Source organism: Haemaphysalis longicornis, unplaced genomic scaffold (genome assembly GCF_048455015.1).
Source record: "Haemaphysalis longicornis isolate Haplotype H1 unplaced genomic scaffold, Haemaphysalis longicornis Haplotype H1 scaffold_4, whole genome shotgun sequence".
NCBI classification, from domain to species: domain Eukaryota; kingdom Metazoa; phylum Arthropoda; class Arachnida; order Ixodida; family Ixodidae; genus Haemaphysalis; species Haemaphysalis longicornis.
Window position 1 is genome coordinate 28,559,655 of NW_027526361.1, and position 23,173 is coordinate 28,582,827.

General features: G+C 49.3%; 1 protein-coding gene across 2 annotated transcripts in view; it reads left to right on the forward strand.

Moving 5' to 3' along the window:
- Positions 1-23,173, forward strand: part of Pyd (zonula occludens-like protein polychaetoid) — a 47,622-nt gene that overhangs the window by 7,383 nt on the left and 17,066 nt on the right. The window contains exons 1-15 of one of the 2 annotated variants that reach the window (XM_077706248.1): positions 797-997; positions 4,665-4,715; positions 4,796-4,920; positions 6,098-6,200; positions 7,245-7,320; positions 8,025-8,128; positions 8,925-9,151; positions 9,813-9,901; positions 11,629-11,677; positions 12,338-12,497; positions 13,113-13,596; positions 14,631-14,678; positions 15,424-15,519; positions 21,493-22,091; positions 22,577-22,676. In XM_077706248.1, the coding sequence (XP_077562374.1) occupies positions 935-997; positions 4,665-4,715; positions 4,796-4,920; positions 6,098-6,200; positions 7,245-7,320; positions 8,025-8,128; positions 8,925-9,151; positions 9,813-9,901; positions 11,629-11,677; positions 12,338-12,497; positions 13,113-13,596; positions 14,631-14,678; positions 15,424-15,519; positions 21,493-22,091; positions 22,577-22,676 (2,374 nt within the window). In that variant the 5' untranslated portion in view covers positions 797-934. Of the gene's footprint in view, positions 1-796; positions 998-4,664; positions 4,716-4,795; positions 4,921-6,097; positions 6,201-7,244; positions 7,321-8,024; positions 8,129-8,924; positions 9,152-9,812; positions 9,902-11,628; positions 11,678-12,337; positions 12,498-13,112; positions 13,597-14,630; positions 14,679-15,423; positions 15,520-21,492; positions 22,092-22,576; positions 22,677-23,173 lie in introns of those variants that run through there. The other variant, XM_077706249.1, reaches the window with a different exon arrangement.

Below are 23,173 nucleotides of genomic sequence, written 5' to 3' on the forward strand. Positions count from 1 at the left end.
CCGTGCCTGCGGTACCGCTACCGGGTGACGATGCTGGGGTAGCGCGAAATATTACAACTGCTAGTGAAATATGCAATGCAAACAACGTCGCATATGGTAACGGACAGCATACACACATATTGATTTGTGGAAGTGGAGGGCCTCGTTTGTTTGAGTGGTGATCGCCAGCTTTCTGGTTGGCTTTTTCCTGTTTTTCGTGCGAGAGCTAACCACAAAGAGAAAATTCGTGCGTACAGAATCATGTTACGCGGGGCTGAAGAGGTTACATACCATGTAGTACGAACTTGTCCAAGTGGACAGTAAGGGAAACGGCGCACCTTTAAACTAGGCGGCACTTTTGAAGTGACGGAGTTTTTCGTGGAAGACATGCATTTCAGCGCGACGTCGAGGTAAAAAGGCGCGCGCACCAAAAAAAGCCACAAAACTCAAGATTCCAACGGCATGTCAAAGGAATTTCCATTCTCCATCATGAACTGTTGGATTTAATGCCCCGGACTAATAACGCGTCTATAATCACCGCAGTGTTCAGGCGCACGTGGTGCTTACCTTTCGGTCTCTCGAGTTCATGAATGATTCTCGAAAGTCGTCATTTACGGAGGAGTCTTTCGGCGACCGATTTGGACTGGCCGGCCTGCTGAGGTGCGCGCGCGGCGGCTTGTCGGTGGCGTCAAGGCCGACACCACCAGCGAGACCGGATCTGCGGCGACCACGGCCTCCTTTCCCACGTCCCTCTCGGAGGGCCCCGTCAGCCCCGTTTTCAAACTTCCCCGGCGCCTCATTGGCCAAGGCAGCCTCCTGTGGCGGCGGCGGCGGCAACGGCCGCGCACTGCTGACAGCACGCAGCACGGCGGCCGGGCCGTGTTTATCGCCACCGACCCAGTGGCTGAACCCGGCGCCCCATGTGTCTGTGTCCGTGTGAGCACGTGCTGTCCCTATGAAGACGCTCTGCTTCGGACTTCTCGCCATGGACAAGAACAGCGTTGCTCCGCTCGAACAGGTCGGTGCGTTGCCCTCCCCAGCGTGCCTTCTCCGAGTTGGCTGACGTCGCGATAGATGGCCCCAATGTCGCATACCGCAGTAATAAGGATCTTTTGTTCGCGGTCCGCACTGATGGTCCGTACCGATAGTTTGCGCCCCGCGTCGCGCCCATCACCGCGGTTTACCGGCGGTGCGCGTACGCCCTTGCTTTACAAATAGCGCAGCCACGGCATACGCCAGCTGGCTGGCCTGCCTGACGTGCTGGGCGGTGCACGCAGACTGCTGAACCGTGATGTTAATGAACTGGCACATGCTTGCGAGTCGCACACCGTAGGCATAGTTTCTCTACGCTGTACGCACGGACGTGGGATGGGACTCCGCGTGTTTTGTACAGAGTTCGTATGGAGCCGTAATCCCGACTCTGCTACTTTCGGACGCACATCGTAAACGAGCTTTTCCCCCAGAAGACGTGGGAAGGCGAGCCCAGACTTGCCATCGAGGAGAAAATGGTCTCATTGATATGCACCTTGCGGAAATTCTGCCCGATCGCCTATTTTGTGTGGTGCCAGTTGCGCGCCGAAATTTTCGGTGCACCGGCATTATGTTCGTGGGCTTTTTACATTTCGGGTGACCGAGACGGTTCGAAGACGCCGGGCAGCTGGAATGTTAGCACAGCGCCCTGTCATGTGGTGCCCTCTGACCCCATGTTTTTGTCACGTGGCGTAGATGGCGTAGCGCGAACCGCACGCCTGGGCAAAAAGAAAGCGAAGCGAAGTTTATTTGACGTGTCTGGGCCCCGCAAAGTTATTCGTGTAGCTCCGTAATCTTGTTGAAAATTTGATAGCGGGAAAAGCAGCAAAGCGCAGGTTGGCGTCGTGGTATCAGTTACGCATACCTGTGCTTGGGCGTGGGCCGTGGCACAGGAAACAGCATGTTTGCATCCTAGTCACTTGGTCGGGTGCGCGATTTTATGGAACGCGGTTTGCCTGGATGCTAGCTTTTGTTTGTCTCTCATTATACGGAGAACGCATTCAAAATGACTTATTTTTAAGAAATGCTGGCGTCCAAAAAGGGGGGGGGGGATGAAAGGTGGGGGAGAAATTTCGAGAAGGAAGATACTGCTTGCTTCAGTCATGGAGGAAAAGTCAATTGGTGGAAACTACAGCCCTGCAACTCACATCAACACTTTTTATTGTCTGCTCATGTGTTCAGTGGAGTTGTTAGCACATACGTCAACATTAGTTTACATTGAAGAAAAGCAAACCTTCACCTCAAATGCTTTAGATCTTTATTGCAGTGGATTCACCTGGTGTAATCGGTACGGGCAGGCGAGCCCACTTTTAAGTACAAGTCTGGTGTAAAAAAGTTGTTCGAAAAGCCACATTCCCCAATCATGCCTTGTACTGCATGTACCAAGCATTATTAAATAACTATGTTATGTTGATAAAGAACTTTCTAGCATAATTTTATGTGGTGTGTATGCTGGTGCAGTCAGGGAACAGATTACCATCTCTCACCAAAGGATGCATGCAATTGCCATTGAGTAAGCTATTTAATGAGATAGTTTTATAATCAGTGCACTGAGCAACTGATAAGAACAAAAAAAGAAGTTGGCAGAGGATTATGGACGGTGTGTCACAATTGGCTTAGGTCAGAATTGACTGCCAGATGTTGCAGAGCAAGGCAATGCATCACTTGCAATGTTACACCATTCTGAACACTGAACAAAAAGATGAAGGCGACCATTATGATGGCTTACACCTAGCTTTTTGCCAGTATTCTGCATCGGCAAAGGTGGCCACGGTAATGGTTCTTTTAAAGTGCTCTTGTATGCCAATACACCCTGCAGGAAATCCAACTTTCTCTGACAATGATGATTAGTGATTGTGGGTGAAGTGAAAGAAAAAAAACGTTTCCCCTGGCCAGTACCAAACCTGACTCCCTCGTGTTATGAAGCCAGTGTCTATCCGATTTGTTTATTTCGACGTGTTCGAAGCGAACGCCAAGCAGCAGGTACCGATTCGCGCCGTACACCCCAAGACCAAATGTTAGGCCTACGAAGTGCACTCCCGAGAGTCGCTGTGGGTATTCTAAAAAAGTGGTGCGTACCTCCTGAGTGGCACATACTCACAGCGTGGGATTGGCCGACCAAAGAATCCATCGCGAGAAAGCTTCACATTCAATCATTGTCATCGTCAGGTGGAGGGGTGCGTGTTTTTTTGTTTTAAGACTGTCCAAGTGTGGAGGGTGGGGGAGAGGGAACCAACTGATGTTCAACTTGTCAAAAGCAGAGTTCCGGTGGGTCGGGCAGGGGCGTAAATGGGTGCCAAAGATGCTCGAAGGTCCTGCATGGGGGCAGGGAGCAGGGTGAAGGCGCGGTGGGAGAGGGGTCCAGTTCTTTTGGGTGTAGGGATAATGCGGTGATAGAAGGTGTGGATGTGGAGAGAGGGGGGGATCACCTAGCCCAAGGACAAGACCGGTAAGTATGTTTGACGTCAGGGTAGGTGTCACTGACCTTGCCGTGGGACTTGCCAGGTTAAGCCATAGTGTGGTGGTTCACCACAACCCATCGGGGAGGAATCGTTGGGGTCTGTTGAATGTATGTGCCTTTTTTGTGTATAAGGTCAAGGTATGGAGGGGGAAGGTTGCGGCGAAAAAGAGGGAGGTCCTTCCATTGTTTTAATTGTGCCTTGCAATGTGCGGTGCATTCTTCTTTAGGGCTATAGTCTGGGGGCCAGGGTTGAAGGTCACTCAGCGTCCAATTTTCACAAGTGCGGACATGAATCCTGTCATTCCCTTTAGACATCCTTGTGTACTTCGTTAAATTTCAGGGATGTTATCTGATTTCAGTGGTAAAAGGAGGAGGCACAGAGTGTGACAATGCAGCCATGATTGAAACCACTCCTCCTACAATCCTCCATCTAGGAGGAGACAAGCCCTGGCAGAATACCTTAGCTGGAGGTCTTTGTTGTTGCAACCCTGATAATGCATGGCCTTATATCAATACTGGAAGAAGTGTTAGATCAAGGCTTCACAGGCGCCCGTCTGGTCGGAAAGATGCCAACCACAAGAGAAAAAAATATGAAGTTTCGGCCCACCGAACTGGAGCCTTGTTCATGAAACGCCATGATATTTTTTTTTCCTTGTGGTTGGTGTCCTTGTCACTTCTTCAATGGAAGAAGGGTTGTTGTGGTGCATATATCTGACTTGTATAAACACTGACAAAAAAAATGTCAGGGAATGGGAAAAAATGTCAGGGAAGTTGGGACATCTATTTTTCCGGCGCTTATCATCTCTTTCCTTGCAGTTCTTCTTGTCACGCACCCTATCACACATTGCTTGTCATTCTTCTTTCTACAACCCGTATGTGATCCTTTTTAGTGTACTTGCCAAACTCATTGTCTCAGTCCCCTTCTCATTTGCTCCTCCCCCTCCGCTTCCACCGCAAGTGTGCTCGAATACGTCATAACAGCCGCCGTTAGTGTAGGAAGTGCAGCATGCATGCACATTCTCTACTCACAGCAATTCATTCAAACCATGAAATGCTTCGCATTCAAAGACCTTAATTGGAGGTGATTTCAGCCTGTATTTTTCTTACTGATCGTCAAGAGTGATGGCAACAAGGTTGCATGGTCAGTGCCAACCCTGTGGAGGAGCTGAGGAGTGCGTTGTGTTTGCTGCTGCAGGGCGCTGGAGAGCGGGCCCGCTGGGAGCACCACCATGTCACATTGGGACGGGTGAGTGGCATTCGGTGTCGTGGACGGCGTTCGGTGTCACGGACAGCTGAAGCGTCACAATGCTCCCCGGTGTACTGCAGGTGCCGGGGTACGGGTTTGGCATCGCCGTCAGTGGGGGTCGGGACAACCCGCACTTCACAAGCGGCGAGCCATCCATCGTCATCTCGGATGTGCTTCGAGCTGGGCCTGCCGAAGGGAAGCTCCAGTGCGTATTTGCGCGGCTGTTTGAAACAGCGCTCTCCCGCCGTTTCTGAGCATGCAAGTTTTGGGGCATTTGAAGCCATCCGAACAGGTGTTTAGAGGAACACTTGACACAGCAGTCAGCGGGGTTTGTAGCTTCAGACTACCAGGTCAAGGTGACAAACATATCAGTTCCATTGACAACAGTCACTTCAGTAATTGAAAACACAACAGGGAGTACTCTTGTGAAACCTACAAATTACCTTCCAGCGACGTAGTTAAATCAGCCACTGAAGTGGCCCCTAAAAAACCAATCGTACTTTGAAATTGTTATCAATGTCAGCACGTGAGAAGTTAGAACTGAACTGCTGCACATTGTACTTTCCAAAGAGTACGATACATTGTGTGGCCCCTGAAGGCAACAATGTTTTTGCTGGTGAAAGTTCAATTCATTTAAATTGTTTTGAACAGGAACACCAGCCACGCCACATTAGCAAATTGAAATTGCAATACTTTCCTTACCGTGATATCCTGCTACACAATGCCAGGCCTCCTAACTAGGCCATTCCTCCCACCTTTTCTTGCAGTACATTTTCTATTAATACTTTACTCCTACCCTGCAGCAGGCATACACGGGAATAGGTTGAAATAAAAAAATCTCTGAATTTACTCATCCTTAGTGAAGAAAGCAAGTGTATTTTGTTGGTAAACACTTTGAACATTAGTGAAAAGCCCACCTTTTGTGCTTGGAGAAAAGTTATGTTGTTTTCAGTGTTCCTAGGCCGGTGCTTTTCATAACAATCTGGGCTTAGGGCCAAACCATGGCACACATTGTTCCATGTGTGTAAACGTGTTTCTTGCGGCAGTAAATGTGCAGGCAGCAAAAGGCACACGTGATCTTAAAATGTTTTGTTGTTAGCTCGAAAACTGATTAATGTGCTGGTGTACTCTTACCACATATAGGAAGTCCATTCTATTTTCGGCACACTCTGCAAACGTTACAGATTGCAGTGAGGTCTTTGTTCTGAAAGTCGGAAATTTGCAACACCGATTCTCTGAAGAAACAGGTGGCATCCATGGTAAACATTTTGCCCTCAGCGAAACTTTATCTCGGACTTTTCTCACTTTGTGTTTGAGATCAAACTGTGAGGTTTAGGAATGCGGGTTCAAGTGGGCTTTGGGTGTGACCCCTGTTCCTCCAGGATCAACGACCGGGTGGTCAGCGCCAACGGGCTGTCGCTGGAGAACGTAGACTACGCCACTGCTGTCCAAGTGCTCAGGGAATGCGGCCGCTCTGTCAACCTGGTAAGACTGAAAGTTATTTTTGTCTTGTGCACCGTTATTAAAGATGCATGGGTAGAGGGGGGATTAGATTAGCAGGTGCACTGTGCTAAAATGGTCCTGTTTTATCTCTTTCGACAAAAAAATTCCAAGCTCTTCAATTGGGAATCTTGTTTAGCCATCGCTGACAGGGTGAGTCCCCTGTGTAGGCTCTGATGTAGGCTTTGGTGTAGGCTTTGCATATTTTGTGTACGGGGCAGAGGGAAAGTTGTGTCTCAATAGTTTGTCACAGCAAGTTAGGGATACGAGTAAGGCACCTTCTGTTCTGGCCAACTAACATGTGCATGAGCTAGGGCTCACGATGTAATCAGTGCAGTGCTGACCGAATAACATAATTCACAAACCAACTTGACAACATTTTCTGAGGTTAGGTCGGGTGTATTTTGGAACATGCACTGCCACACTAGGTATGTCACATCTCATCATAACCAGTCTTTGGCAGTAGCTAGTTACTAGTAGCGCATTACAGGTAACTAGTTCTTTTTATCAGTATTTTGTAACTGTAACTAGTTAGTTACTGCTAGTTTTTTACAGAGTAACTCTAAGAGGAAATACCATTGCAGTTGCTTCCTTTTCTGTAAATAACTATCCTATATCAGCACTTTTTAAAGGCTGACTTACAGTTTGCGTTTTATACTTTTTCGGACATTTTCTCTTCGCCATTTACCTTTCCGCAACACGGCTTTCCTTGCAATTTAGGAGAGAAGGTCGCTAAGAGGATGGATTATTTTTTTCTGCAGAAGACCGAGGTTGGATGTCAGTCTTAGAGGAGGTGTCTAAAACTATTTCTTTGTGTTGAGCGAGCTGAAACAAGGGGAAAAAAAAAGAAACTGGAAATTAGACTTCCAACTTTGAGAAACATCTCATGTAAGTAAACACTCTTGTATTTCCTACCACATGAGGGACCGTTCTCTGGAATCAGCCGTCACTGAGCTCGAGTGGCGTGTGCAGAGTCAGTTCCTTCTTCTGGGGCTGCACACCCTGATCCCTGATCCCCTGTGTGTGCAGGTGGTGAAGCGACGCGTGATTGTGGGCCACACGGAGTCTTTGCGGGTGACCCTGACGAGGGCAAAGAAGAAGGAAGGTGGGTGCCTCCTTGCTTGCATGCGGTGTGCAGAGTGGGAGGGCTGCTGCTCACTGTGGCTCCACTCCAGGGCCTGTTGCCCTTGTCCCTGCCCTCTCGTCGTGTACAAGAGGGGCCCGTTTTGTCGAAATCGCGACGAAAGCATTTGATGAGAAATTTTTGCAGCTGCTGGTTGCCTGTTAGCGCACACGCGATAGTAATATAAAAGACCCACTAATCACTTCTGCAGACCCATATGCTTCCTTCAGTCTTCTGGGTTTTTGATACAGAAACCATCTCTTGAATGAAAAAAAAAAATCACCCCTTCCCCCATGTATTCGCATAGCGCATCGTGTTATTCTGAGCAGTACTCTGCTGTAGTGTGAGGGCATTTCCTTAAATAATTTCTGGGTAATTCCTGCTTTGTTGATTTTTATCACTGTGCACGCTAATAACAGCAGTAATCCCACTTTCAATTTTCGCATTTAAAATACAGACCAGAGCCGTGTGGAGGAAAACTATGTTTGTGTAGAATAAAGATGATAAAGTTCAGCAAAAGGTAGCTTGAAAATGGACTAAGATAACTTATAGGCATTAAGAAAAATTTATCACAGAATGTTTGGCATTAGGTTGTGGTTTAGTTGAGGCATGTGATGGGTGCGGCTTGAAGTGTGCCACGTTACAAGATACAATGGCTACTGGGTCTCCCCTCCTGTTGTGTGCAGACTTTGGCATTGTGCTGGGCTGCCGCATCTTTGTCAAGGAGGTGTGCAGCAGGTCCCTGGCCGATCGGGATGGCGCTGTGCAGGAGGGGGACATCGTGCTCAAGGTGAGTGGCCCCATCGACCCCTTCGCCCAATCTGCAAACCTTGCGTTGCCTTCTGCCGCTTAGAGAGCACGCTAAAACACTCATTCTGCGAACTCCGAGAGTTACTAGAGCTCCCAGTGCACCCATAAAGAAGGTGATCAGATCTCTGAAGGATGAAAGTAGACCCACCTTGGGTGGGGTTGTGGGTGCTTCCTGTGAAGAAAAGAAGGCACCCTTTGCCAGTTAAAAAAGAAAAAATGCTTACTTGTACAACAGTTGTAATAAAAAGGAGCCCTTACCCCCTCCCCCTTTTTCTCCCCCCATGATGCAACGACTTTGCACCCCTCAAGGCAGAATTCTGCAGACACCCATGCTCAACAGCAATAGAACAGATTTCAACACCAGTTGTAGGGTTGGGACAGATGCTGGCTAGCTTCAAGTTGCATCTTAATGGCCAGTGCATGTTGATAGTGGGACCTTAGTTTAGGAACTGATGTTTCGTTGCCATGAGTGTTCAAACAAGAATAGTATGTCACGCATACACAGAGTCGAATAAGGCACGACACTGTGATAACCCTCTCACCTGCCAACCCATCTAAACCAGGGTGTCTGCCAACCCTGGTATCAAATTACCCTGCTCAGCGTAAAGGACCCATCCAACGAGACATTGTATAAGTTGGTATTTTTAACAATGAGCCGCTGCCTCGTGAGCTTTTTGCCTGCGACAGCAAAAGGGTGTGCCTTTGGTCGCATTTGGGTGCGAGTCTTCGCTCGCGTTGAGAGGGCGTGCCGCCTCCTGTCCCCCCTGCTTCCCCAGATCAACAGCAGCAGCACAGAGGGCCTGAGCCTGAAGGAGGCACGCAAGCTGCTGGAAGCGAGCAAGGAGCGGCTGCAGTTGGTGCTGCAGCGGGAGGAGGCCTCGCACCACGGCAGCAAGAGCCCTCCGGAGCCCGCCTGGCCGGCTGTCGAGGAACGCACTGCCAGCCAGAACCTGTATGTGCAGCCGCCCACCCGTGCCCAAGACGACAAGAACAACCTGGCCAGGTGGGGCCGCCCTGCTCCTTCCTCCTCAAGCTTTGCAGAGCCTTCTTCTTCCTTTTTTTTCCTCCCAGCAAGGAATTAAACAGGTCCTTTAAAGATTTCATTTCCAACTCTGTTGGGAGCATGGGACGTATGTGGTTCGTGGGAAAGCCAACTTTATAACGTAAGCTCTGCAACTTGCGTTCTAATGCACTTTTCTTGGAAAAAAAACTGCATCAAGCTTGGCTGCAAAGGTGACTCTCTAACCATGCAGAGTTTTTGCTCAGCGCTCTAACCATGCAGAGTTTTTGCTCAGCAGTCAGATAGTTCACAGTGGAGTTGTAAATGTTTGGTAGTTTTGTCTACTATCAATGCATAGGATTCTACAGAAGCTGTATGGTTCTGGAAAATTTCTGTATCTCATGGGGCAGAACAGGCATCCTGAACAAGTTTTATTACATTTGACTGCTAATGTGACCCAATATCCGTCAACACTGTGGATACTCGCGGTCACAAAACACCCCAAGGGCATTAGTGTACACTTGAACACTCTTGGGATGATATGTGAGCCAACTGATGGGCCGAAAATTCCTCGCAGCAAGCCTTCAGACTACGAAGTGTAGCAATAGGGGTGTCCCATTTGCCATTTGCTGGAGTGTGGCTGACACTGTTGTGCGTGATGCAGGGTCGGCCGTAACCGGGGCCCCTTGCTGGATGCCTGCCAGCTGGAGCAGCCTGAGGCACCCCCGCCGCGACCACCACTGCCACGGCCTGGTGAGTCCCCAGGACAAGTATGCTCGCACACTGGTTCCTCCCCATGAGGAGCTCCTTCTCCAAAAAATGGCCACGTATCTGCTCCTTTCATTGCAAATGCCGACGAAAGACGATAGTCGACTGGCGCCAAGTAAATGCCGTCCTTCTTTTTCCCGCTCACCTCTCATGCTGTTCCTCTCCCGTCTCGTTCCTCCCAAAATAACACGCTAGAGGTTTGCTCAAGTCAATTTAAATTTACCGCATTCCACTGCTCCAAGCAGGGTGCCTCAATGCCAGTGCTGCCGTACGGCAGAGACGCACGTGAATCGAGGCACCCTACTACTACGTTTATAGAACCACATTGCCCTACTCCACGAGCGTGCCAAGCGGAACGTGGCGCCTATCTAGTGTAAACTTTCGTTGCATTTGCTGTTTGATATGCTGCCAGGAGCTATAGTAGCGCAAGCAACAGCAGGCGACTGTTTTGTGCAGTTGGTGTAGTATTTCATTTGCTATCGCAAAAACCAAGCATCCATGAATTTTTCAATGAAGGAACACTGCAAATATCACTTATGTATTGATTTTCTGCCTTATGTTTGTGTAATGTCTTGTTCTTGTTCAACAGTGTTGACAAGTATGAACACTGACACCAGACGTAGGCGTTTAGAGTTGGCTGTTGGTACATAAGACTATTGCGCAGCTCCTGTTTCACTTTGACCAGGTGGCTGAATCAAGTCAGACAGACAGACATACAGACAGACAGACCGAAATTTCTGCATTTAAGTAACCCAAGAAAGACTATCGTCTTTAAAAACTGGGCCGGTCACTCAGGGGAAGCTGCTCTTGGTAAGGAGGCGGGCCCTCAAAATTTGTGCCTGAGAGTATACTCTGTTGACACAGAAAGAGCATGCATGCATTTAAGAGGCAGTATGTTAAACTGGCTTTCTCCTGAAATTGGTGTCACAGAGCCACAAATGAATGCTTTAGTTGTCTCGGTCAAAGTCAGAGCCTTTTCGTGATGGTTGATGTTGTGAGTGTAAGACAAACTTCGGGGGGGAGGGGGGGAACCTTCGGAAGTGGTCATTGGTGGCCAAGCAGGAAGTGCAGGCATGGTCGGCATTTCCGCCGCAGAATTGTGAACACAAGTGTTCGGAGCTGTTGCAAAGTGGACGTGTCACATGTGCAAACTGCAAGCACGTGGTAACCAGGTATCCAATGTGCACAGAACAACGGCTTTGACACATCCTTTCACTGGTGTTTATCAAGGATTATGGGTCATGGTGTTTACTTCTATCCACTGCCTGCAATTACACAAGCAACATACTTCATTGGATGAAGAGCTTTACCACCCCCCACCCCCACACATATTTGTTAACGATGTTCAGAGATTAAAAATGTCTAAAATTTTTAGTTTCATGCTGATGAATCACAGTGAAATTTGTGGACGAAGTGCACCTTTAGGCTCACATTGTTGGCAGTTTGTCAGAATTACAATTTTGTCACACTAGTTGGCTACAGTGTTGCCATTCGCAAATAACTCCGAACTTGGGATGAGAGCATGAATTGCAGAAGAGCTTGGAAATCGGCAGAGGAGAAAACCTGCTTTCACAAACATAGTATACATAGTAAGCGCAGACCTTGGTGGAAGCCAAGTAAGGCATGTACTGCAGCTGTAATGAGGAGGAAATATTTGGAATGATGAACTTGCCGGGAGCAGTTTTGAGCTAATCGACCCCTTTTTTTCACAGAGTACAGCCCAGACGGAGACGAAGACCCTTTGGCGAGACGAAATTCTGCGTAAGTAGGCTGCACTTGTTGAAGGAGCGGGACTCTGCTCAATGGCTTTGCCTCTGTCTCGTTTTTGTTTTTAAGCATGAGAGTGTCTTTTTAGGCCACAGGTTTTGCAAATCACTTGACACAAGGTGGCATTTTTTCTTGTGCCATTTGCTATTTGCAGGTGTGCAGTGCTTAGACATGGCATGGGAAAAATTCAGCACCACGTTGCATTTGTTTGACAGTTTAGCTTTGTTATCTGTGGCATCGTTGCAGAGTTTCCGCCATGCCTAAGAATAGAGAGCAACAATAGAAGTGATTGGAGAACAGAAGCAGCAGTGCCTCCTCTACGGAGAATAACTCATCAAGGGGCGCCCTTAGTTCCAACATCGCTTGCCTGCCGCCAGTATCTCGCCTTGAACGTAGGTCTTAGCTGCAGTAAAAACATTATCACTTTTTTTCAAACAATTATGCATATTTAGCATAGTATGCTTAACTGCTAGAAAGAAGGTAGAGGAGAGACTACTGATATATTAGCGGCACACAGCTGACACTTGCCACTAATCGCAAGATGCACCCTTTGGGAGAACGGTGTGCGTCTGAAATGTAGTTATGAGTGTGGTGAGGGAAAGCCTCCAGGAAGGCGCTCATCATGGGGCCCATCATGGGGGGTGCGAAATGCAGGGGTGCAGAGCCCCGGATGGTGTGCTTCCACAAGGACGGCAACAGCAGCGTGGGCTTGAGGCTGACCGGTGGCAACCAGGCGGGTGTCTTCGTTACGGCTGTGCAGCCGGGCAGCCCGGCTTCTCTCCAGGGGCTCCAGCCTGGTGACCGCTTGCTCAAGGCAAGGCCACCTCTCTCTCCCTTTATTGATTCACTGCTCTCATGCATGGAGCAGGGTGTCACTGCTTGAAAAGGAGCAGCGCCGTTTCATTGAGGAAACAGTCGTCAGCAAGCCACCTGCATGCCGCTGCATGCTGGTGATACTATCATATCGGGACAAGAGGGAATGGGTGCACCATCATTAACTTGTTTTAGTTTCCTTTTTTTTGTTTTTTTGGTTTGGTTTCCACTTGTGTGCAGAAAACTTGCGTTTTGCGTAATAACGAATGTTTCCTTTTAATAAATTTACAGCTGTCAGTCACTGCACATGTTGTTTTCTTTCCGTCTGCTTGTTTGCATTTTGCACTGTTTTTTTTTTTTCCTTCTCTCTATACATATAAGAGTGATGTCTGCACTGATGCACACCTGTCCCTCGCCTACCGCCAGTCGTCACGAGTGTTATTTTGTGCATTTACACTGGCTTGTCTTGGTGCATCCTGGTTTTACCAGGGAGATAGGGTGGTTATTGGGAAATGAGTGGCAGAACCATGTGATGGGCAGCAGCAGGTGACTGATGATTGGCACACGAGTCGCAGAAGCGCTCCGGGTGTTAACATGCCACACAACGGTGTTGCAGGTGAACGGGGTGGACGTGCGGTGGGCGACCCGAGAGGAGGCGGTGCAGCTGCTGATGCAGTTGCAGAGTGGGCCCGTGCAGCTGCTCGTGCAAGCAGCACGCGAGCAGTACGAGGAGGTGGTCAGCAGCCAGACTGGGGACTCGTTTCACGTGCGCGCCCACTTCAGCTACGAGCCCCCCAGCGGTGGCAGCGGAGGGGGCGGAGGGGTGGGCGGAGGGGCCCGCACAGAATTGGCGGTGCACCCAGGGGAGGTCTTCCGTGTGGTGGACACCCTGCACGCCCTGGGCAGCTGGCTGGCCTTTCGGCTGGGACGCAACCAGCAGGAGATCCAGCGTGGGCTCATCCCCAACGCGGCCCGGGCAGAAGAGCTGGCCGCCCAGCAGGCCAGGCGACAGGCCGATTCCGGGGGCGGCGGCCGAACCTCCTTCTTCCGGCGGCGGCGGAGGGCCGCCCGGGCCCGCAGCCCCTGGGGGGACGATGCAGGTGGGGTGCGCTTTTATTACAGAATCGTGTGTGCGCCTGGCTCGGTAGCTACGATTTGTCCGTGGTGCATCGTTAGGACCACGGGTTAGCAAGAAGGGGAATGAAAGGTAGCGTCACGGTAGCACTCATCAAAACAGACAGTGGCAGGTCATCTGATTGTTCACATGAGTGGCAAGTGGGATACAGGGAGATCAAGACAATCGCCGACTAGTAGAAAGTAGAGCAACACAATACCCTTCTTTATTATTAGGGACTCAATGTTGCCCCGCTGGGGAGTGTGGTGACATTAGAGTCACCTGTTGCAATATTCTGGGGTAAGAGGAAATAAACCTAACTTCTTTGGCCACACTTGAGGGATTTTTGATGAGAAGGGCCCATTCATCCTGTCTTCATTTGGGAGGTGGCGGGGCTGGTGGAAAATTCATAATTATAATTATTTTCTGCTCTTGACGTTTGCGGAGCTTCCAGCAGTAATGCTGCACGCGGGTGTGCCATAACGAACCACTTCTTTTTTTCTTTTTTTCTTTTTTTTATCGGCGCGCACCTTTGGTGGTTCAAGCGTAGCTCTCCTGTGCTATTGCAGCATTGCAGTTGAGTTCAGACTGGATATTTCAAACTGCCTAATTATTTGGTCATTTTTTCCATGCACAGAGCCTGACAGTTTGTGCAGCTGGTAGTTTTTTGTGCAGGGTGTCCACATAGCAACTTTAAACTAAAAGAAATAACAATGTTGGTTTTCTAGAAATTTTTGTTTATTCAAGGACGGAAATGCTGTGTTTCAAGCTCTAAGGCAAAAAAACAAAAACAAAGCCTACTTTCTTCCTAATAGGACACAAATCGTTCCTAATAGGACACACACAAAGGAAGTTTATTTGCTTTGCTTGGAAGAGACAAAATAAGTCCAGCCCACTTGTGCTGGAGTATCAGTTGGCGTAACAGTTTAGTGACGGGAGCAGTTTTGAGCTGGATAGAACCAGCAAACTCTCAATGAGTAGGACAGCACCAAAATCTTTGTTCCATGCACTTTTTTGCAGAAGGCCTGTCCAAGTTTCCAGCCTATGAACGTGTGGCACTCAAGCACCGTAAGTACACTGCTGTCAGCTGTGCTTTCTCTGAAGTGCAGCGTGATGTTCTCGAAAATTCTTGGGGCGTGCAGATTAATTGCATACCGTCCTGTACAAATGCGTTTACATCCTTGTTCTAGTCAAAGTCCATAGCACTGTTACTGAACTGCAAAAACTCCAGCGTATAGCTGCTGTGCACTCTGACTTGGTTGACATAAACAGAATTGCAAGATATTGTGAGGTAATGTTCAGTCTCAACGAACAGAAAATTGCCATAATTGCATGCTAAACACTTCATAAAATTTTCAGTGCGAAGTGAAAATAAAAGCTTGCCCCATAGTTTTCAAACAAATTGAGTGTACCAAGTGCTTTGTTAGAAAGGACAAGTTGAGCATACGAGTGCACAAATTTGGAACTACGATCAGCTTCACCGTGTTTTCTGTGGCCGCTGCACTCGTGTGCATGCCTTGTGGCTGACTTTGGGAGTATCGCATTTATTAGAATACAAGGCGAGGTTTTTTTTTCCCCAAAATTCGTAGTATCAAAGTGTCATACCCCACGTTATATTTGAAGCTCAGTATAATATATACACACACACACAGGCAGACACGGGCAGAAAGAAAGAGAGAGAGAGTCTGTTCTCTCTCTCTCTCTCTCTCTCTCTCTTCAAACTGCACCCTCGCCTTATAATCGAATAAATATGGTAGCTGGTTTCCGGGGCACGAGGGTGGTGAATGTGGCATCTCCCTTCGCTCTCTTGCAGCGGGCTTTGTGCGGCCTGTGGTGCTCTTTGGGCCTCTGGCAGACGTGGCACGTGAGAGGCTGTTGAGGGACTACCCAGACAAGTACTCCTGCCCACGTGAGTGTTGTGTGCCTGCCTACCCTGCTGGCTTCACTGTGTGCTGTTCGGGCTGCTGCGACAGTCAAGTAAATTGAGTGCCAAGGCTTACGTAGGCTGGCCAAGTGTGGGCCATATGAAGACCATGCAACTTGCACCTTTCTGGGTTGGCCGAGATGTCATCGACGTGCTGGTGTTTCATTATGTATAAGCGTTTTCAGAAGCAAGCCAGACACCCAGGTTCTGCTCTGCGTAGAAAATTGCCACCATGCGTCGAAAATTCTGGGCTGGCAATTTGAAGAGAGCGGATGCCACCAAGGGAAGGGTGTGGCTTGAGCGCTGTTCCACTCCGCAGTTCTAGCTCTTTAAAAGCTGCTGTGTACATTCAAGGCTGGATTTCCTTGGGCAACAGTAACAGATGGACAACACTGTGGGAGGATATCGGTTGGTGTCTTGCACACAGTCAACAGGTTTAAGTGTCTGGGTGGTTTGATCCTAAATTGATTGTCCAACTACTATCAGTGAAATAGATCTTTTCACAGGTGGTTGCGAGGCACATTCCTTCACGGCTAGTGTAGCAATGTAGAAGGCAGCAGTCATTAACCTTGTGTGAGGGCTGGAAAGATTTACATGTGGGACTTTGATTTAGATGCGAGAAAGATTTAGGTGCGGGATTTCAACATCAAAGGAGTCACACTGCCGTGTGACTCCTTTGATATTCAAAGGGACACTGAAGTGATTTGTAAGCATTGCAGGATTGCTAGCGCAAATTGTAGTCTGGACTCACTAGGCCATGTTTCGACCATTCTCGCTGCGTTTACGTGATTTTATTCAGTGGAAAAATCATTTTGAAAATGCTGTCCTTCTCTCTGCATTCTTCTTGCCTATTTCCTATGATGTTTCGTATGACGTTAAAACAAAATGGCTTGGCTTGACTGAGCTACTGCACGGCTTGCCGACCCTCTGACAGAAGCGGTTGGCCCGGGATTTATTTGGCCGGCTGCCGGCGGGTTGTCGCAATTTGTTCGCTCAATTGAAACTAAGCCACGACACGTTTGTGCCTGGGAGAATGTGCCTTCAGTTTATTAGTTTATAGACTGTGTCAAGCTCCAAGTCCAAGTAGCTCCACACAAGCGCACATGCGATGCTTTGCTGGCTGGTATGCTAGTAGAAAAATCTAAGGCCAATTAAAGGCACGAGAAGAGTCAGCGAAGTTAATATAGGTACTAAGGAATTGAAATCAACCTAAACTTTTATTTACGGCGTAAAACCAAGGTGCGGGACGAACTTTTTGTGCTGGGTGTACTAGCACAGCGGCCAGCAGCACGACCACACATTTGCGATCGCATTTCTGCCTTAGGAATGTAGTCACTAGAGATGAGATATTTGTGGGAATTTGGGGGACGCTTACTGCACGAGTGTTACGCAAGAAATAGTTATTGAAGCTGCTTGTAATGCTAAAACTAAATAAAAGGTAAACAGGCTATACAATATATACTTTATATTTCCATAGCTGCCAGCGCTGGCTTATGGCCGAGTGTTCTGAAGCATTAGGTCCGCTGTTTTGCAATTCGCAAGTTCGGTCCAGCCCTTTTTTTTGTTTCTCCCCTGAAATTGATTTATTTGTTTTAGGGCAATGTTTTCTATACTGAATTCACCATTTTTGCGCTGTAACGTCCATTGTTCCATAAGGTAGTTCGCACAACATGTGCAGACTAAGCCCTCATTCCCTCAGCCGTTTTTCACTTCGTCACGTCACGGTCACGTCGCCGTCTTCCGTCATGGGCGCCGTTTTTCGGCCGATTTCTCGCCGAAAACGGCGCGACGGTGACGGGAACCCAGCTCTACGTTTCCGTCACGTTAGCGTGACGTCTCCGTCGCGGTTTCTTGGCGTGACGGTGCCGTGACTGACGGCTGTGTGAATGAGGGCTGACACTGACGTGCTGGCAAGTTCTCGTTGGCGTGGTGTTGCCATAAGCACCGACTGCTTGCGGCGACCCTTGGTCTGGTGTGAACGCGCCTCTTATGATACAGGCACGAGCCAGTCAAGCTCCAAAGGTGGGGGGAAAGCACATCGCATTTGAGCGTTTCCAGTGACACAGAGGGCATTCATCCACTGCATATGCCTCAACTTGTGATCGTCGCGATGCCAAGCCTTGCTGGCAAGCTTATCTGAGGGATTTTACAGCCAAAGCGTGGTATGCTGGTTACTGAGATATCGAGAATGCCCAGCCAGCGATAACGCCGGATGCCAAGCATGTGGTTTCATAGAACTGAAACCGAAACTGGTTTGAATTCTCATCTTGGACATCGTCCAATCGCAGTAGCACCTCGTATAGACGTCACTGCTTTAGTTGGTGCGGAGCCAAAGCGTGGTATGCTGGTTACTGAGATATCGAGAATGCCCAGCCAGCGATAACGCCGGATGCCAAGCATGTGGTTCCATAGAACTGAAACCGACACTGGTTTGAATTCTCATCTTGGACATCGTCCAATCGCAGTAGCACCTCGTATAGACGTCACTGCTTTAGTTGGTGCGGAGCCAAAGCGTGGTATGCTGGTTACTGAGATATCGAGAATGCCCAGCCAGCGATAACGCCGGATGCCAAGCATGTGGTTCCATAGAACTGAAACCGAAACTGGTTTGAATTCTCATCTTGGACATCGTCCAATCGCAGTAGCACCTCGTATAGACGTCACTGCTTTAGTTGGTGCGGAGCCAAAGCGTGGTATGCTGGTTACTGAGATATCGAGAATGCCCAGCCAGCGATAACACCGGATGCCAAGCATGTGGTTCCATAGAACTGAAACTGGTTTGAATTCTCATCTTGGACATCGTCCAATCGCAGTAGCACCTCGTATAGACGTCACTGCTTTAGTTGGTGCGGAGCCAAAGCGTGGTATGCTGGTTACTGAGATATCGAGAATGCCCAGCCAGCGATAACACCGGATGCCAAGCATGTGGTTCCATAGAACTGAAACTGGTTTGAATTCTCATCTTGGACATCGTCCAATCTCAGTAGCACCTCATATAGACGTCACTGCTTTAGTTGGTGCGGAGCCAAAGCGTGGTATGCTGGTTACTGAGATATCGAGAATGCCCAGCCAGCGATAACACCGGATGCCAAGCATGTGGTTCCATAGAACTGAAACCGACACTGGTTTGAATTCTCATCTTGGACATCGTCCAATCGCAGTAGCACCTCGTATAGACGTCACTGCTTTAGTTGGTGCGGAGCCAAAGCGTGGTATGCTGGTTACTGAGATATCGAGAATGCCCAGCCAGCGATAACGCCGGATGCCAAGCATGTGGTTCCATAGAACTGAAACTGGTTTGAATTCTCATCTTGGACATCGTCCAATCGCAGTAGCACCTCGTATAGACGTCACTGCTTTAGTTGGTGCGGAGCCAAAGCGTGGTATGCTGGTTACTGAGATATCGAGAATGCCCAGCCAGCGATAACACCGGATGCCAAGCATGTGGTTCCATAGAACTGAAACTGGTTTGAATTCTCATCTTGGACATCGTCCAATCTCAGTAGCACCTCATATAGACGTCACTGCTTTAGTTGGTGCGGAGCCAAAGCGTGGTATGCTGGTTACTGAGATATCGAGAATGCCCAGCCAGCGATAACACCGGATGCCAAGCATGTGGTTCCATAGAACTGAAACCGACACTGGTTTGAATTCTCATCTTGGACATCGTCCAATCGCAGTAGCACCTCGTATAGACGTCACTGCTTTAGTTGGTGCGGAGCCAAAGCGTGGTATGCTGGTTACTGAGATATCGAGAATGCCCAGCCAGCGATAACGCCGGATGCCAAGCATGTGGTTCCATAGAACTGAAACCGACACTGGTTTGAATTCTCATCTTGGACATCGTCCAATCGCAGTAGCACCTCGTATAGACGTCACTGCTTTAGTTGGTGCGGAGCCAAAGCGTGGTATGCTGGTTACTGAGATATCGAGAATGCCCAGCCAGCGATAACGCCGGATGCCAAGCATGTGGTTCCATAGAACTGAAACCGACACTGGTTTGAATTCTCATCTTGGACATCCTCCAATCGCAGTAGCACCTCGTATAGACGTCACTGCTTTAGTTGGTGCGGAGCCAAAGCGTGGTATGCTGGTTACTGAGATATCGAGAATGCCCAGCCAGCGATAACGGCGGATGCGAAGCATGTGGTTCCATAGAACTGAAACCGACACTGGTTTGAATTCTCATCTTGGACATCGTCCAATCGCAGTAGCACCTCGTATAGACGTCACTGCTTTAGTTGGTGCGGAGCCAAAGCGTGGTATGCTGGTTACTGAGATATCGAGAATGCCCAGCCAGCGATAACGCCGGATGCCAAGCATGTGGTTCCATAGAACTGAAACCGACACTGGTTTGAATTCTCATCTTGGACATCGTCCAATCGCAGTAGCACCTCGTATAGACGTCACTGCTTTAGTTGGTGTGGAGCCAAAGCGTGGTATGCTGGTTACTGAGATATCGAGAATGCCCAGCCAGCGATAACGCCGGATGCCAAGCATGTGGTTCCATAGAACTGAAACCGACACTGGTTTGAATTCTCATTTGGACATCGTCCAATCGCAGTAGCACCTCGTATAGACGTCACTGCTTTAGTTGGTGCGGAGCCAAAGCGTGGTATGCTGGTTACTGAGATATCGAGAATGCCCAGTCAGCGATAACACCGGATGCCAAGCATGTGGTTCCATAGAACTGAAACCGACACTGGTTTGAATTCTCATCTTGGACATCGTCCAATCGCAGTAGCACCTCGTATAGACGTCACTGCTTTAGTTGGTGCGGAGCCAAAGCGTGGTATGCTGGCTACCGAGATATCGAGAATGCCCAGTCAGCGATAACGCCGGATGCCAAGCATGTGGTTCCATAGAACTGAAACCGACACTGGTTTGAATTCTCATCTTGGACATCGTCCAATCGCAGTAGCACCTCGTATAGACGTCACTGCTTTAGTTGGTGCGGAGCCAAAGCGTGGTATGCTGGTTACTGAGATATCGAGAATGCCCAGCCAGCGATAACGCCGGATGCCAAGCATGTGGTTCCATAGAACTGAAACCGAAACTGGTTTGAATTCTCATCTTGGACATCGTCCAATCGCAGTAGCACCTCGTATAGACGTCACTGCTTTAGTTGGTGCGGAGCCAAAGCGTGGTATGCTGGTTACTGAGATATCGAGAATGCCCAGTCAGCGATAACGCCGGATGCCAAGCATGTGGTTCCATAGAACTGAAACCGAAACTGGTTTGAATTCTAATCTTGGACATCGTCCAATCACAGTAGCACCTGGTATAGACGTCACTGCTTTAGTTGGTGCGGCTGCCACAGACCGCGCATGGTAGTTTTTCTTCTTCCAGGCTTTATAAAATAAGTACTGCCTTATCATGCGGGTAACGGGTAAACAATGAAAAGTGTGTTTATTTGAGGCAGTCTGCACAATGCAAGCAAAAACAGAAGCTTGACAAATTCATTTCAGTGTCCCTTTACAACCGTGTGACACATGCACATAATGTGCCCATGATCTCTTAGAAGTCTTCCAAAGAGGGGAATTTAAGTTGACGGATACAACCAGAACACAATTCTTATAACTGACAATGAGGAAAATGACAATTATTATAATATGGGGTTTCTTTTGGCATACAAAATACCACATAGTTGATTGCGCTGTGACTGGTCATTGTTAGATCCGATATATTGTTCCAACCAGTATTGTTGTAAGTATCGGCTAAGAGTTGAGTAAACATGCTACTTTCAGGTGGGGGCCTTAAAACAGTACGTTTTTTTTTCCCCCTATAATGTGTGTGTGCGTGTGTACTTCATTTTATACGCCCTCACTGCAGAACTGTGCACGTGGCACTCAAAAAGGTGTTTGATGATGTCTAATGAGCGGTGGCCCCTACATTTCCTGGTGCAACCAAATGCTGCCAGGGAGGTGATTGACTCAGCGCCCCACTTGTGCTATGCAGAGCCAGGTGGCGGTGGCGTTCCTGTCGAGGAGGCGGCCAAGGGGGGTGCGGTGCGTCTGAGCGCCATCCGGGAGCTGGTGGAGCAGGGCAAGCACGCGCTGCTGGACGTGAGCCCGGGGGCCGTGGACCGGCTGAACTACGCGCAGTTCTACCCGATCGTGGTGTTCCTGCGGGCGGACAGCAAGCAGGCGGTGAAGGAGCTGCGGTCGCGGCTGCCCCAGCGGCAGAGCGCGCGCAAGCTGTACGAGCGGGCCCTGAAGCTGGAGCGGCTCTGGTCGCACCTGTTCACCTCGACGGTGGCCCTGACGGGGGCCGACATGTGGTACAAGAAGCTGCGCGAGACCCTGGACAAGCAGCAGCAGCTGGCCATCTGGTGCTCGGAGCGAAAGCCCCCCGAAGCCATCGGGGACGACTTCCTGTTCCCGGTGACCTCGCGCTTCAGCTACGCCTCCTCGCCCGAGAGCGACCTGGAGCTGGCCTCGGACGGGGCGCGGCGCCTGGTGCGGGCCTCGAGTGACCCCAGCGTGGCCACCCAGGAGGATGCCCTGGCACAGCAGCCGCCCCCACCCTACCTGCCCCCCATGCCCCGGCCACCACCCGTAAGGAGGCCACCGGGCAGTGCCCCCAAAAAGAGAAGGGTGTCCCACTAGAGCAGCAGTGCTGACGTGGTGGCCCGCAGACCTCTGAAGCATCTGTGAATTCATTTCGAAGGGTCTGATAAAACCTTGTTTAATGCTGGAAGCATTGCTGGGCTGCTTGTAAGAGAAGTTGAGATGTTTTCCCATGCATGCACATTCGTGCTTGATTAGTGAGGTCCTCGTACTGCCCTTCATACTAGGGAGGAGCAAAGTCAACTACACATGTTGAAGGTTTCATTATTTGAGGCTTTTCTATCGTTAGCACTTACAGAACCTTACGTAGTATGGGGCCTATCTTTCTTGTTTAATTACCTTCATTTCTTTTTTAAACGGCCTCTGTGTAATGAGAGTCCGTAGCTTTGTCCCAGCACCCTTTCCTTGCACACTTGCTGGGGACAACCTGCCGGGAGGGGATGTGATGAGGGTCCCCATCTTGTTCCTCCCAGGCTGGGCCCAACAGCTGCAGCAGCATGTCCCAGGCAGCCAGTGAAGCGAGGCTCTGTGCAGCTCCGGAGGAGGAGTACGGCACTCGTCGGAGCAGCACCAGTGAGTGGCCTCAAGGGGGGGGGATTTCAGCCAGCCACCCTCACATGTTTGTTGCATGATGCCACAATGTCTGCATCTGTGAGCCTTGTACTCTGCGTTCTAGTGTGCAGTAGTACCAGACAAACCATGCAAGTTAAGCTCTGCTTGAGGAGCAACATGTGTAACCTGCCTGACTTGGCTTAGGGTGTCTCTTCCTACACAAGATGCGAGCACAGTAGGAGGCTGGTCAGATGTTCTACAAGTCTGGCCGCCAGCTTTTTGTTTTACTGTATGTGAAGAGGTGTTTGTAGGTGTGTACTGAACGGGGGTTGTGTGGCCCCAGTCTCCTCCTACGGAGAGCTGTGGGCCAATGCAAGTGAACCGGAAAGAACGAGATCATTGAGCAGTTCTTGGGTAGTCCAAAATGAAAAAGCGAGGCCTTTATGCATGGAGAGCAGGCTGCTGTTACGGTGTCTTACCAAGAGAAAGAGAAGTGTACTGACCTGCCTGATTCTCTG